At 41.1% G+C, this 15,407-nt stretch overlaps 1 protein-coding gene across 2 annotated transcripts in view; it reads left to right on the top strand.

Moving 5' to 3' along the window:
- The window catches only part of ZNF268 (zinc finger protein 268), a 32,011-nt gene extending 17,936 nt beyond the window's left edge, over window positions 1–14,075 (top strand). The window contains exons 1-5 of one of the 2 annotated variants that reach the window (XM_007092881.3): window positions 1,154–1,363; window positions 1,901–2,101; window positions 5,358–5,484; window positions 5,771–5,866; window positions 9,901–14,075. In XM_007092881.3, coding sequence (XP_007092943.2) covers window positions 1,358–1,363; window positions 1,901–2,101; window positions 5,358–5,484; window positions 5,771–5,866; window positions 9,901–12,338 — 2,868 coding nt within the window. In that variant the 5' untranslated portion in view covers window positions 1,154–1,357 and the 3' untranslated portion in view covers window positions 12,339–14,075. Of the gene's footprint in view, window positions 1–1,153; window positions 1,364–1,900; window positions 2,102–5,357; window positions 5,485–5,770; window positions 5,867–9,900 lie in introns of those variants that run through there. The other variant, XM_042961628.1, reaches the window with a different exon arrangement.
- The last annotated feature ends 1,332 nt before the right edge of the window (window positions 14,076–15,407 follow it).

Here is a 15,407-nt window from a genome sequence, read left to right as displayed (position 1 = left end):
ATAGTATGTGATTTAACTTGCATATATTTGTTTTTTCCAGGTTTTTCTTGTGGTTGATTTCTAGTTTCATAGCGTTGTCATCAGAAAACATGCATGGTATGACTTTGATGTTTTTGACTTTGTTGAAATTTGTGGCTTAATATGTGATCTCTTCTGGATAATGTTCCGTGTGTATTTGAAAATAATGTGTATTCTGTTTTATGATGGAATGTTATGAAAATGTCTGTTAAATCCAGATACCTTGGTTCTTAATAATAGCAATATAACTGTCATATCTTACAGTGTGCATAAAATGGTTTTAAAATTACAATCTGTTATTATTAACAAGGATACTGAATGAAGTTCAGTATGTCCTCGTAGCTCATTTTATCCAAAGAATACACAGCCAAATACTAGATGTTAAGATCAGCTAGAAAAATTATGTTCTTGTAGTTTTGTTTCCAAAAGTGATAAACATGTGTGCGTGTTGACACTTACTTGCAATTTGGGGATTGCCCTCCCTCTTTTTGATTCTCTAAAATATTTACCTAATTCAAAAGTAGACACTGACTCGCTTCGTCCCTTCTGGCCGGTTCTTTGCTTCCTTCTGAGGTCACCAGTTTTACGGTTCCTGCTTCATCTTTTCAGTGATTCTTTTGGAAGTGTAGCAAACACATACTTACGTGCTAAGGCTTATCAGGAAGCCCTTTTTCTGCCTCTAGCCCTGTGCTTCCTCGAGTTCAGCATGCCCTGTCTTTTCACACATTTCTGTCACATGTACATCTTGTGTTTTGTGGTTAATTTCTGAAACAAGATCTGAACCCTTTTCTCTTACTATCTAATAGCCTGTCTCCCTTTTCTCTCCTTTCCTTCTAGTCTGGATCTCTCCTCTCTTCTCCTCTCTTCCCTCCACCCCCGACTCCCTCCCCCATGTTCCCCCCTCCCCTGTCTCCCCTTCCCCTTTCCCTCTCCCCTCCCCTTCTTTGCCTGTTTCTTTCTGTCTCTCTCTTGTTCCTTTCGCTGCCTGAATATTTTTCTGTGTGGGTTGATCTGGGCACTATTTTTATTGTTTTTCCCTCGAGCAAAAATATGTGTGCCTGGAAGAGACTATCTGCCAGTTATTTCTCAAATCCCACTTCCTTAGGTGGTCACAGTGCTGTCAGGCCACTTAGTGACTTTGGGATTGCTCTCCCATTGGGGGACACATTGGTGACTTCGGGGATGTGCAGTGTGTAGCCTATCAGAATCTTCCTTCATTGCTCACTCTTACTCCACTAGGATCTACGCCCCTGCTCTTGGGTCACATCTGTGTATATACCTTAACGTTTGTGAGGAGACCCTTGTTTGGTGTAGACGTCTTTGGGCTTTTTCTTGCACTATGATGGTAGGTCTCTTCTGTGTTCATTGGGAGCTTGGGGAAGGTTAAAACCTGCATTGATACCCTGATGTTATCGTACCCCAATGTTTTTATAACAACAAAATGTGAAACCTGGTGAGAGAGTTTAAGTAAATTGTCCATCAGCATCCAAATAGCGAGGGAAGAAATTCTGACTGAAACAGACTGGCTCATTCCAAATCTATTGCTTGTATACACCCGGCCTACAACAGAGTTGTTAGTCTTTAGCGTCCAGCATTGTGTTCTCATTGAAGTGGCTGCCTGACATTTTTCAACTCTTAGGTGCTTGCCGCGTCTTCAGGGTTCCTGGGTGCCTGTGCAGAGTGAGGGGAGGGGACTTTTGTCAGTGTGCTGGGCTCACCGTGTGCATTTGTCTCGTGTCTGCCCCACGGCAACACTGAATACAGAGCACAGAACACCCAGCCTAGCCTCACGTGAGTGCGTTCACCAGCCAAAAAGACCGAGGTTGGGGCCTAGGGGAATTCAATTCTGGCCATTAAAGCGAGTTTGCTGTTACATCCGCAGGTTCCGCCTCTCCAGGAACAAGAGAGTTCGTGCAGCAGAATCAGAGAGTTCCGAGATCAGGAATCCATCCTTGGTCAAGGGAGCCCCGACCAGAGGCCTCTCCCTGGTGCACCTCGGCAAAGACATAGGAATCACAGGACAGAGCAGGTTCTAGAGTGGCTGTTTATTTCCCACGAGCAGCCAAAACCCACCCAGTCTCGGGTGAGTTGTGTGGTTATTTATTCCCGCTTCTCTTCTATAGTACTTGTCTCCTTTTTTTTTTTTTTTTTTTTTTTTTGGTTGGGAGAGGGATGGGGATCCTTGGGTCAAAGAGTTAAGTTAGTCACTTCTCAGTTCATGCCCTGTTTATCATCACTGGTCTGTGTAAGGTCCCTATACCTTTATTTACATACTGTCTGATTTCCCCAAACTCCATTTCTGTCTCCTTCCCCACCTCTAAAAATTACTTTGTTTTTTGTGGATTTCTTTTGCTTATCGGTATTCACAAAATATGGATTGTTATTGCTGTGTATGTATTTTTAATTTTTGTTAATGGTGTGTGCACATGTGTCTTGCTGTATTGGTTATATTTTGCAGTAAGCACTTTGTTTGATTAAACACCCACACTCTTAACTATATTTACCAGCTCATGCTACGGAGAGCAGTGTGTGAACATCCGTTTGCCTCACTTTCTCAGCCAACAATTTCTATTGTTACTCTTTTGATTTTGGCCATTCTGGTGATTGTATGATGGCATCTATCGGTTTAATTTGCATTTCCTCCTGCCTAAAGAGGATGAGTACCTTCTGTCATGCATATTTGATAGTTTGTTGCCTTTTGGATTTTCTTTTTTCTTAGTTTAAATGAATTTTTAATATCCTGGAAGCTTGTTAGAAATGCAGAATGTGACACCCCACAACCCTCTTCATTTTAACGAGATCCAGTGATCCACGTACATGAAAGTTTAAAACTAACTTGATACCAAATCCATATTCAAATTTTACCTGGGGTGCTTCCTTTACCTCCAGTATTTTGTTGCAGAAACTTTCAGGCAGAGGGCAAAGTTGAAAGATGTTAGTGAACTTCTGTGTTCCTGTCACCTAAAAGTTACCATTAACATTTTACCATACTTGCCTTATCGCATTATCCGTGTTTTTATCTCTCTATGCATCCATTAAACCATGTTGTTTAGGGTACATTTCTTTTTTTTTTTTTTTTTTAATTTTTTTTTTAACGTTTATTTATTTTTGAGACAGAGAGAGACACAGCATGAACAGGGGAGGGGCAGAGAGAGAGGGAGACACAGAATCGGAAGCAAGCTCCAGGCTCTGAGCCATCAGCCCAGAGCTCGACGCGGGGCTCGAACTCGCGGACCGCGAGATCGTGACCTGAGCTGAAGTCGGACGCTTAACCGACTGAGCCACCCAGGCGCCCCTGGGGTACATTTCTTAATATAGTTCAGATACCATCATGCCTCCTTTAAATACTTCAGTATGAATAGCATTAACTGTTCAATTTTTTTTTTTTTTTTTTTTTTTTTTGCTTGCCTTTCATTCTGTTAATGCTGTCTTGATGAACAGGTATTTCTAATTTTCATTTATTCTGATTCATAATTTTTTATTGCTTGTGCTTTTTGTGTCCAATTTAAATACTTTTTTGCTATCTGAAGCTCATGAAGACATTTTCTTCATTATTTTACCTTTCACATTTAGGTTTGTAATACATCTCGAATGAATTTTTGTTTGGTGTGGGCGGGAGGCAAGATTTATTTTTTCATAGAGTTATCCCGTTGTCCCGGGCGCATGGCGTGATTGACTTTTTCCTATGCCTGCCTCTCCTGTCATCTGTCAGGTGTCCGTGTGTGTGGTTTGCTTTCATAACTCTTGATTCTGTCTCACGGGTGTCACGAGCACACTCTGAAGAGGCACACGTGAGTTGTGTCAGCTTTATGCAGTCATAGAGCAAGGTGTTTTGTTTTGTTTTACTTTTTTTTTAACATTTATTTATTTTTGAAAGACAGAGACAGAGGGTGAGCAGGAGAGGTGGAGAGAGGGAGAGAGACAGAGAGAGACAGAGAGAGAGAGAGAGAGAGAGAGCGCGGAAGACACAGAATCTGAAGCAGGCTCCAGGCTCTGAGTTGTCAGCACAGAGCTGATTTGAAATTACACCAGCTTAACTTTGTTACCGTGCAAAGACTCTGCTCCTTTACAGCTCTGTCGTCACCCCTTTTGGTTATTGATGTCACAGAATTACATCTTTATGCACTGCATGACCCCACGCACAAACTAATAATTATTTAAAATGCATTGGTTTCTTATAATATGTAGGAAACAAACTGTGGAGTTACAAACTGAAGTTAAAATAACACTGCCTCTTGCAGTTATTCATTTATCAACCTTTATTAAGATCTTTATTTCTTCATACAGTTTCGAGTTATTTTCTACTTTTATTTCACCTGCTCTCTGGAGCATTTCTGTCAGGCAAGTCTAACAGATGAACTCCCATTTGTTTTCTGGGAATGCCTTAATTTCCCCCTCTACTTTTGAAGGTCAGTTTTGACAGATACAGGGTTTTTGGTTGACAATTTGGTTTGTTTTAGCGCTTTGAATATATCAGGTCATTGCCTTCACGTCTTCAAAGGTGCTGATGAGAAATCTGCTTATAATCTTACTGAGGATCCTCGTGTGGGACCAATTGTTTCTTGATGCTTTCAAGATTCTTTGTAGAAAATTGGATTATAATAGGTCTCGACGTCGGTTTCTTTGAGCTCATATTTGTTGGTGTCTGTCAAGCTTCTTGGGTGTTTATATTCACCTCTTTCATGAAATTTGGTGTTGTTATGACTAGTTTTTTTAATATTAGCCATTCTAATTGTGTGTAATGGCGTCTTATTATTAATTTGTAATTCTTTAATGAGGTATGATGTTGAACATCTTTTCATATGCTTAATTGCCATCTGTGTATCTTCTTGTTCAGATCGTGTGCCTCACAAACTGGCCACTCCTTAGAGCTGTTCCCCTTTTATTCCACCTGAGTTGTGACATGCCTTCTCTCACGGTGGCTGCCCCAGCATTACCCTTTTATAGATTCAGCCTGACACTTTCAAATGGCTTTGCCAGCTTCCTCCTTTGTGCCCCTGTTGTGCTCTGTATGTTCATTCATCTTAGCTTCTTTGACTCCCAGATATGTTCACAGATGTTTAACTTTGCTTTCCTATGTAGTGGTGAACACTTCTTGTGCACAGAGTTGTGTTGCATTCAAGTTTATATCACCTGCACCTCACTGGGTATCTGGCACCAGGTATTCTCATATGTTGAGTGAAAGGCTGAGTGATTTAATACACATTGAAGGGATGCTTTCAATAAATTCTAGCTCTTCTCACAAAGTAGAATATAAACAATGGACATTCTAGGCAGCTTGTTGTTTCCCACAAGCTCAGTAAAATGATTTGAGATTCAATAGGAATGTGCTCTTTCAGGGACCACTGTCGTTTGTGGATGTGTTTGTGGACTTTACCTGGGAAGAGTGGCGGCTGCTGGACCCAGCTCAGAAGCACCTGTACAGGAGTGTGATGTTGGAGAACTACAGCCACCTGGTGTCCCTGGGTAGGCGCTCCCCCCTGAAAGGACTGTGTGTGATCTCCAAGCTTCCCCTTCTTGGGTGCTGAAACTTGGGTGGCTTTTGCAAAGAAATTACTTGTGATTTTAGACTTATATTTAAAGGCCAGATTTTCTTAGTCTCCCTTTGGCATCAGAATATGCTAGTGGAACAGTCTCCACTTTGCTGTGGGCGTAGGGCAGCTTCGACATGCTGCCTCCACGCCGAATCTTCCCTATTCTTCAGGGTCTGCGGTAGTTTTGGCCCAGGTTGTCTGTGATTTTCCATTCACAGGTTATCAAGACACCAAACCTGATATCATCTTCAAATTGGAGCAAGGAGAGGAACTGTGGATGTTGCAGGCCCAGATCCCAAGTCAAGGCCATCCAGGTGAGTGATCAAGATACTTGGATCTTTTCCTCCCGACTCAGAGTTGATGTGAATTCTGATGTGACGTACAACTCACGTTTGTGCCTTTTGTCTCATTTGTTACCGTTTTTTCTCCATTTCCTTCCCGTTCTCTTCCGTTCTTTTTTCTACTTTCCCAAGATAGTAGACTCATTTTGTTATCCATTTAAACAAGCTTCCTCTTTATCTTACTCAGTGTGAGTATCACACACCCTTCTACTTTCTTCTTTTTTTTAATTATATTTTTAAATCAACAACCACAGTCCCAACCTTCTTCCTTGTCCTTGAAACCTATTAGGATAAGTTGTCACTGTCATTTCTAAGTGCATTCCTACAGGCCTGGATATTAGTTATTCCACCTGGAGCCCTTTTCCCCCCTTACCCAGGTGACACCCCACTGAACCCACTCCCACACTACATGGTGAAGCACTTATTCGTTTCATGCTTTACTGGCTTCGCTTGTTTTTCCTTCTGAGTCCAAGGGGTCTTTTTATAGTCACTACTTTTCTTCTTTATTATAACCTTTAAAAGATACCCATTCTGAAGATTTAAACTGTTTTTCTTTTTGGTAATTGACAGCACGTCTGTCTTTCATCTGCTTTTTGGTACTGAGATTGGTCCATAGGGCATCTTCCCTGCATGTGTCCCCCCCAGTCTCATTTTCAGGAACTGGAATTGTCCATTGGTTTGCTCCGTAGCTACATCATACTTTCTTCTCACCTTCCGATTGTTTATTCATTCTGCTGTGCTTCCAGCTCTTTCTCCGGCCACTGGGGAGTCAGCTTAAATCTCTTTTATGTGCCATTTTCTTCACTAGTGTTGCTGAAATCTGTTAATATTTTGGTTCTCTGTAGAGAAGTCTTTTAAATTTCCCATATTCCCATTTCCCACCAACACCAAGGCCAATATCTCATTTTTGGTCATTGTATTTATTAATCAAATGTATTCATCTTGGTCCTTTTGTGTTAGTTCATCTTCGTGTTACTATCAGGTATGTTTCCCTACGCGAGTTTAATCTGTCACAGGCAGGGCCATATGAATCACGTTGGTGTTTGTATCATTAGGATTGTTTCAGCTGTAATTTCTCATCAATCCGAAATCAACCTATTAAGCAGAAGCTATTTATTAGTGCACATCACAAGAAGTCCTGAAGTAGGGCAGCTGTAGGGTTGACTAAGTGATTGACTCAGTAAATCACCGAAAGTCTGGTTGTTCCCGCCATTCTCAGTATGTCAGCATTTTCCCAGGTTATCTTCCCCATGGTCACCAGATGGCTATTACGGTTCTAGCCAACACCTGCAGATGTGCTAGCCCCAGTTGAAGAAAAACTGCTTTTTCCACGTGGCTGTTTTTATGAGGTGGTAAAGCCTATTCCAAGAAGTCTCCTCAAACTTGCCATACTCAGTGGGTTAGGTTTTTATCACAGCCCCTGTCTGAAGAAGACTCTGGCAAGGGAAGTGGGCGTACCATGTTGACTCATTTAAATGATGCTTCACCTTCTGGGGAGAGAGGTAGAGGTAGCAATGGAGACAGGTCCCCGTTTCCCTGACTGAAGCACGTGGCCTTAAGGATGGGTTTGGGGACAAAATCAGGTTTCTGCCAGCCAGGAAAAGGGAGGAAAGATTGTTGGGTAGGCAGCACTGTCTACCTTCGTCCACCTCTTTGGAGAGGTAGCTTCTGGTCACATCCATCTTCCAGTCCATCCATCTTCAAAAATATTCCACCACCCCTGTTTTCCTTCTAATACTGTATTAACACAAGTCCTGGATCCTTGTTCCCAGTCAGCCCTGGTGGTAGTTCTTCATGGTCTGGTGGCTTGCAGTTGAAGATAAGTTATTCATATTCAACCAGCCAGAGAATTGCAGAGTAGGTAAAACAGAGCCACTGCAGTGAGTGCCACACGGGAGTCCCTGGTTTGCGGTGCGTTGAAACCCTGGTCGGGGCCAGGACTCCCTGGTGTGGCAGTGGCCATGGGTCCTTGGTTCTGCTCTCTGAGCATAATTCTCTTGCTGTTGTCTTCTGTGGCTACACTCAAGACGGTCATTCAGGAGAATGTTTTTCTGTAGCTTCAGTGTCTGAATTCTGTCGGTGCAAGTTGAGTTTCCGGGGACTACCTTCCAGGGACAGCCAGGAATCATCTTCAGTTACGTTTAAGTAATATTTAAACTCAGGAATTTCTGTCTTCCATTCATCGGCTCTAGTATTGTTTCCCGTTTCTTGAATTCTTTGAACTTTCCCTGTGACAACCAACCATAATATCATTTTCTGCCATTATTGTTGCGAAGAGAATGCCCCACCAAAAATGCATTAGGTTTGTTGGGAAGTCAAAGGAAGGAGGTCAGAGCTGTGCTACCTAAGAGCGGTAAGGACGGGTATGGCACCAGTCAGAGAAGGGTTACAAGGGTAGAGTATTAGGATAGGTTCGGTGTCCACGGACTCTGAAAGTCTGCACGGACGAGACTGTTAGCCAAACACATGACCAAATCTGATTCTCATTTTGGCATCTAGATCAGGTCTACCCATTCTCTTCTGTTCAGCCTCCAGATATCTGTCATTGTGCCTGAGGATTTAGTCCTGTGTTTCGTTCCCTGTCTGCGCTCTGTCGTTGGCTTTTGTTTTGTTGTAAACAGCATTCTGCTCACCCTGCCCCCTCTCAGTTTTCTGTTCCCCCAGAGTAAACCACTTTCATCCCTTTCAGCTCCACTTGCTTCCATATTTTCTAAATAACCAGCCTATTGTAGTGCATCTTGATTTCCCCCCTTAATAATGATTATTCAGTATGAAAGTGTAATGATTTAATTCTCTTTCACCCTCCTTCCTTCATACTCCCCATGATACACACACTGCCTCTTCTTATGCCTCAGTCATCTTAATAAATTTACTTCATTTGGGTTAGATCGGTCTTCAGTTCTTACATCTTTATGACCCTGTAAGTTCTGTCCACAGGTAAATCATGCAAATACGCAATGGTGTTAATTTTTGTTCATAGATCATTTATTTTCTTTTGAGTTGTTTTATTTGTCTGCCAAGTCTTCCCTGTTCTCATCATTAATGTATTTATCATTAACCCCAGACTTTTCTTCACATGTCTAAATATTCTTGTGGTACAGTCAACCAATTTAGTAATTCTGTCAATCTCTTCCTGATGACATCACTTCTTTTTGACTTTCTCCATTATAACCTAGTTTTTCTCATAACCTGGGTATACCATTTTTTATCCTGGAGTCTCAGGTTTTATTTTCTATATCTGTTTTGTGTCATCTGTTTTCTTGGTTGGTTTTATTAGAGCACTCTTCAAGTAGCTTCCTGTGAAAGAGTGCATGTGATACAAATTTTGAGACCTGTGCCTCCAAAAACGTTTATATTTTACTCCTGAATGCTCTGCTTTTTGTCCTCTAGTGATGCTAATGAGAAGTCAGATGCCATTCTAAATTTTGATCCAATTATTTATTGAAAGAATATAATGCTGAGATCCCTTCCAACTGCTTTATATTTTCCTTATTTTTCCTTGTACCTATTTTGTTTTCTTTACTCATTATGCAAAATTTCAAGACTTGAAACCATCTGTATGCATTGTCAGTTTTCTATGCTTATCTTCATTTTTAGGTTTTTTTTTAAATTTTTATTTATTTTTGAGACAGAGACAGAGTGCGAGTGGGGGAGGGGCAGAGAGAGAGAGAGAGGGAGACGCAGAATCCGAAGCAGGCTCCAGGCTCTGAGCAGTTAGCACAGAGCCCAAAGCGAGGCTCAAACTCAGGAGCCGTGAGATCATGACCTGAGCTGAAGTTGGACATTTAACCGACTGAGCCACCCAGGTGCCCCTTCATTTTTAGTTTTGATTGTTCTCCCCAATGGCCAGGAGTTTCATTATGTTTATACTTGAGGTTTTATTTATATTCAGATCTGATACATGAAACTAAAAGTATAATCTCATGACATGGCATTTTTAAGATGATTTTATGTTCTGCCAGGATCGTGTTATTATTTTTAACATGTAACTATTTTCTCATTTCTAGAAAAAGTCCTGGAAATTGATGATCATGTGGACCGGCATCAGGAAAATCAAGGCAAGCTGGAAAGTATGGCAAAAAACTATGAATGTACTGCATTTGGAAAACTATGTCTTCTTAGTACAAATTATGATTCTTCAGGACAAAAGCTTCATAAATACATCACTCATGGAATGAGTTTTAAATATAATATAGATTTCAATAGTGGTTTTGCTGGAAAGAATCCTAATGAGTTTCATGCATACAGGGAACCATTCCATCAATCTAAACACGAGCAAACTGTTACCGGAATAAAATACTGTGAAAGTAATGAATCTGGTAAAACTGTCAACAAGAAGTCACCGCTCATATGCCAACAGGTGTATATGGGTGGAAAACCCTTTGAATGTGGTTTTTGTGGGAAGGCCTTCAGCAGCAAGTCATACCTTGCAGTGCATCGGCGAACTCACGCAGAAGAGAAACCCTACAAATGTAAGGGATGTGGGAAGGACTTTAGCAGCAAATCCTACCTCACTGTCCATCAGAGAACTCACACAGGAGAGAAACTCCATGAATGCGGTGACTGTGGGAAAGCCTTCCGTTTCAGTTCACAACTCGTTATACATCAAAGAATTCACACAGGTGAGAATCCCTATGAATGCTGTGAATGTGGAAAAGTATTCAGTAGAAAAGACCAGCTCGTTTCACACCAGAGAACTCATTCGGGGCAGAAACCCTACGGTTGTAATGAATGTGGTAAGGCTTTTGGTCTGAAGTCACAGCTCATTATACATCGAAGAATTCATACAGGAGAGAAACCCTTTGAATGCAGTGAATGTCAGAAAGCCTTTAATACAAAGTCAAACCTTATGGTACATCAGAGAACCCATACGGGGGAGAAACCGTACGGTTGTACTGAGTGTGGAAAAGCCTTTACTTTCAAGTCGCAGCTCATTGTACATCAGGGGGTTCACACAGGAGTAAAGCCCTATGGGTGCGTTCAGTGTGGGAAAGCCTTCAGTTTGAAGTCACAGCTCATCGTGCATCAGAGAAGTCACACAGGAGTGAAACCTTTTGTGTGTAGCGAATGTGGCAAAGCCTTCAGGAGCAAGTCCTACCTCATTATACACATGAGGACTCACACAGGAGAGAAACTCCATGAATGCGGTGACTGTGGGAAAGCCTTCAGTTTCAATTCACAACTCGTTATACATCAGCGGATTCACACGGGAGAGAGTCCCTATGAGTGCCGTGAATGTGGGAAAGCCTTCAGTCGGAAATACCAGCTCATTTCACACCAGAGAACCCATGCTGGGGAGAAGCCCTACGAATGCAGTGACTGTGGGAAAACTTTTGGCTTAAAGTCACAGCTCATTATACATCAGAGAACTCACACAGGCGAGAAACCCTTTGAATGCGGCGAATGTAGCAAAGCCTTTAACACAAAGTCGAACCTTATCGTGCATCAGAGGACCCATACAGGGGAGAAACCCTACGGTTGTAGTGAATGTGGAAAAGCCTTTACTTTCAAGTCGCAGCTCATTGTACATCAGGGGGTTCACACTGGGGTAAAACCCTATGGATGTAATCAGTGTGGAAAAGCCTTTAGTTTGAAGTCGCAGCTCATCGTGCATCAGAGAAGCCACACAGGAGTGAAACCCTACGGATGCAGCGAATGTGGCAAAGCCTTCAGGAGCAAGTCCTACCTCATTATACACATGAGGACTCACACAGGAGAGAAACCGCATGAATGCGGTGAATGTGGAAAATCCTTCAGTTTCAATTCACAGCTCATTGTACATCAGAGAATTCACACAGGAGAAAATCCCTATGAATGCAGTGAATGTGGAAAGGCTTTTAATAGGAAAGATCAGCTCATTTCTCATCAGAGAACTCATGCAGGGGAAAAACCTTATGGATGCAGTGACTGTGGGAAAGCCTTTAGTAGCAAGTCCTACCTCATTATACACATGAGAACTCATTCAGGAGAGAAACCACATGAATGTAACCAATGTGGGAAGGCCTTCATTTGGAAGTCACTACTCATTGTACATGAGCGAACTCACGCAGGGGAAAGCCCTTATAAATGTAGTCAGTGTGAGAAATCCTTCAGTGGAAAATTACGGCTCATTGTACATCAGAGAATGCACACAAGAGAGAAACCCTATGAGTGCAGTGAATGTGAGAAAGCCTTCATTAGGAAATCTCAGCTCATTGTACATCAGAGAACTCATTCAGGGGAGAAACCCTATGGATGCAACGAATGTGGAAAAACCTTCTCTCAGAAATCAATTCTCAGTGCACACCAGAGGACTCATACGGGAGAGAAACCCTGTAAATGCACTGAATGTGGGAAAGCCTTTTGTTGGAAGTCTCAGCTCATTATGCATCAGAGAACTCATGCAGATGAAAAACATATTGATGAATTAAATGTAAGAAACTTTCTTCCAAAAGTCAACTCATAGGAAACTCCAGCAAATTCATACAGAAGAGAAACTCTGTAACTGAAATAATCTCATTGTACACCAGAAAACTAATACTGAATAGAAACCTGATGAACGCACAGCATGTGGCAGGGCACCCACAGAAAGCTGCTTTTTGCATATAAAATAAAAACGGTAAATGCACACGGAATGTCATGAATTCAGTGAGCCCGGTAGGTCATCCTTTGTTAAAGTTTGTACAGGTGAGGAGCCATATCAATGAAGTGAATTTTGGAAAGTTATTTTTTTACTGTGATAAAATTTGCAAAGAGGAAGTTTCATAAAGCAAGTGAATATGGAGCACACTCCTTTGAAATTAATTTTAAACAGTAGGATTTTAATGAGAGAATGTGTAAAGGCGATGAATGGCAGAATTATCAAAATTGCACACTCTTTAGGTATCAGAAAATCATACCTTGGAGAAATCGTGCTATAAATTAGGGAAATTCTTCATCTAGGAAAGACAAACTTCTATTTAAAAAAATATATTATGAATGAAGATCTATGAATGTGTCAAAAGGGGTAAAGCCTCAGTAGAAAGGTTCCCTTCACTGTTATTTTAATTTGGAAGATAATTTAAGAATTATTGTAAGGGAAATTATGTTCCAGATTGTTAGGAAAATATTGGAGAAAATATTCAACTATAAATGATAGGCATGTTTATAATGGAATATAAAGTGTTTTTTTGTTTTTTTTTTGTTTTTTTTTGTTTTTTTTACAATGTAAATAAATATAATCAGGATAACCAGAAATACATCATAAGACCTACAGGGATATTTAGATGTTATCTTCCTTTTACTATAGGAGTTATGTGTAGTTTGGCATTCCACTTGTGACTGTCACATATGAGAGATAAGTTAGATACATGCCATTGCCCAGGGACTTATTCTTTTTAAGAAATACAACTTGTTTCTAGAATAATATGATTTATTAAAAATACATTTCAATACTACAAACCTTTTCTACTGTTTTGTACCTTTTGTAAGTGGGCCTGGTGGCTACTTCTTTAGTTATGTACATTATTATAGTGCATAATTGATGTGTTTGTGTAGCTGGAATCTATTCTGCCCTCACTAGTTAGAACATCTTGATTTTCACTAAGGTAATCTCTCACAGTGTGTGAGGTCCTGATGGGGCCATCATGCAAGGTGCCCTACCAAGGACTTGACATGATCGTCAAAGTAGGCTGAGATATTTCAGACTTTGAATTTCTCATGGACTCCTTAAGTACCAAAAAGCAAACTGAGCTTTTGTTTTCTGGTAACATTTTCCTGCAATTATTAATTAGTTCTTTCTGTATAGATTACCCAGGATAGCTTTAGTTATTGTCATTTTAAAATTCTAATTCACTTATCTTTGTAGGAGTTATCTGGTGTGCTTTGAACATATTTAAATGACACATTTAGTGGCACTGCTGAAATGCATTCAGGCACGCCTCATTTTATTGTCCTTCGCAGGCAATGCTGTTTCCCAAATTGAAGGCATGTGGTGACCCTGCATCGAGCAAACGTATTGGCTTCATTTTTCCAATAGCATTTGCTTACTTCATGTCTCTGTCACATTTCACTAATTCTTGCAATATTCCAAACTTGCCATTATTTGTTATGGTGATCTGTGGTCAGTGATTATGATTTGCTGAAAACTCAGCATGTTTTAGCAATGTATTTAAATTAAAGTATGTGCATTGCTTTTTTTAGACATAATGCTATTGTACATTTAACAGACTACAGTGTAGTGTAAATATAGCTTTTATATGCGTTAAGAAACAAAACTTCATTTGACTCGGTTTATTGCCACCTTTGCTTCACTATGGTCGTCTGGAACCAAACCTGCAGTTGTCTGAGGTACGTGTGTACGTGTAGCTGTAGAGTGAGGATGGGAAAGAGTCACTGTGCCAGCTTCCTTCTTACAAGGTCAGTTTTCCTCTCCAGTTTCTTTACGTGAATGAACATTAACCTGAAGAGAGTTGGGACCCTGGCAACCACGGCTACACTTCGGGAGTAGCGTATTGCAAACCACAGATGTTTCTCTTTTTAAATTTTTAAAAAACGTTTACTTATTTTGGGAGAGAGAGTGTGCGCAGGGAAGGAGCAGAGAGAGGTGGAGCCACAGAATCTGAAGCAGGTTCTAACCTGCTTGGAGGCTCTGAGCTGTCAGCACAGAGCCTGACGTGCAGCTTGAACCCATGAACCGTGAGATCACGTCGGACGTTCCACCGACTGAGCTGCCCAGGCGCCCCTCAAGCCACAGATACTCCTGAATCCCCTCCCACTTTGTCCTCTGTACTTGAGGAGGGAATCCCACCATTTACCCTCCTTTGAAGGAGGTGTTTAATGACTTCTGAATGCCTGGTCCTTCCTGTGTTCAGCTCATTACACAGGATGCAATCTAAAGGTACCCGGAGTAAAGAAGGATGATTCACAGAAGAGAAGAGAAAGTTTGCATGAGGGAAGAATGTCAGATACTTGATCAAGTGTATTCCCTACATCTGGAAAATAGAATGCGTATGTGTTTTGTCATAGATGTTCCAAGGAAGATTCACACATAATAATGAATTGTGTGAATGTATTGTGTGATGCAAATCCACATGCAACCTTGCCCAGTAGAAATGTTGGTATAATGTTGACAACATTATAATGTTTCAACAACGTTGAAATCAAATACTGTGGGAAAGGCTAATGCTAACATTAAGTTCTTAATCTTAAAAAGAAAATTTGGGGCAACTGGTCAGTGTAGAGTGTGCAACGCTTGATCTCAGGGTTGTGAGTTTGAACCCCATGTTGCACGTAGAGATTGCTTAAAAATAAAATAGGGGTGCCTGGGTGGCTCAGTTGGTTAAGTGTCTGACTTTGGCTCAGGTCATGATCTCACGATTCATGGGTTCGAGCCCTGCATTGGGCTTTGTGCTGACAGCTCAGAGCCTGGAGTCTGTTTCGGATTCTGCCTCTCCCCCACTCACGCTCTTTCTCTCTGCCTCTCCCCCACTCACGCTCTTTCTCTCTCAAACATTAAAAAAATAAAATAATAAAATCTTAAAAAAAAGAAAATCTA

Source organism: Panthera tigris, chromosome D3, assembly GCF_018350195.1.
Source record: "Panthera tigris isolate Pti1 chromosome D3, P.tigris_Pti1_mat1.1, whole genome shotgun sequence".
NCBI lineage: Eukaryota > Metazoa > Chordata > Mammalia > Carnivora > Felidae > Panthera > Panthera tigris.
The sequence above is the reverse complement of the archived record's forward strand: the minus strand, read 5'-3'. Positions and strand labels throughout refer to the sequence as shown.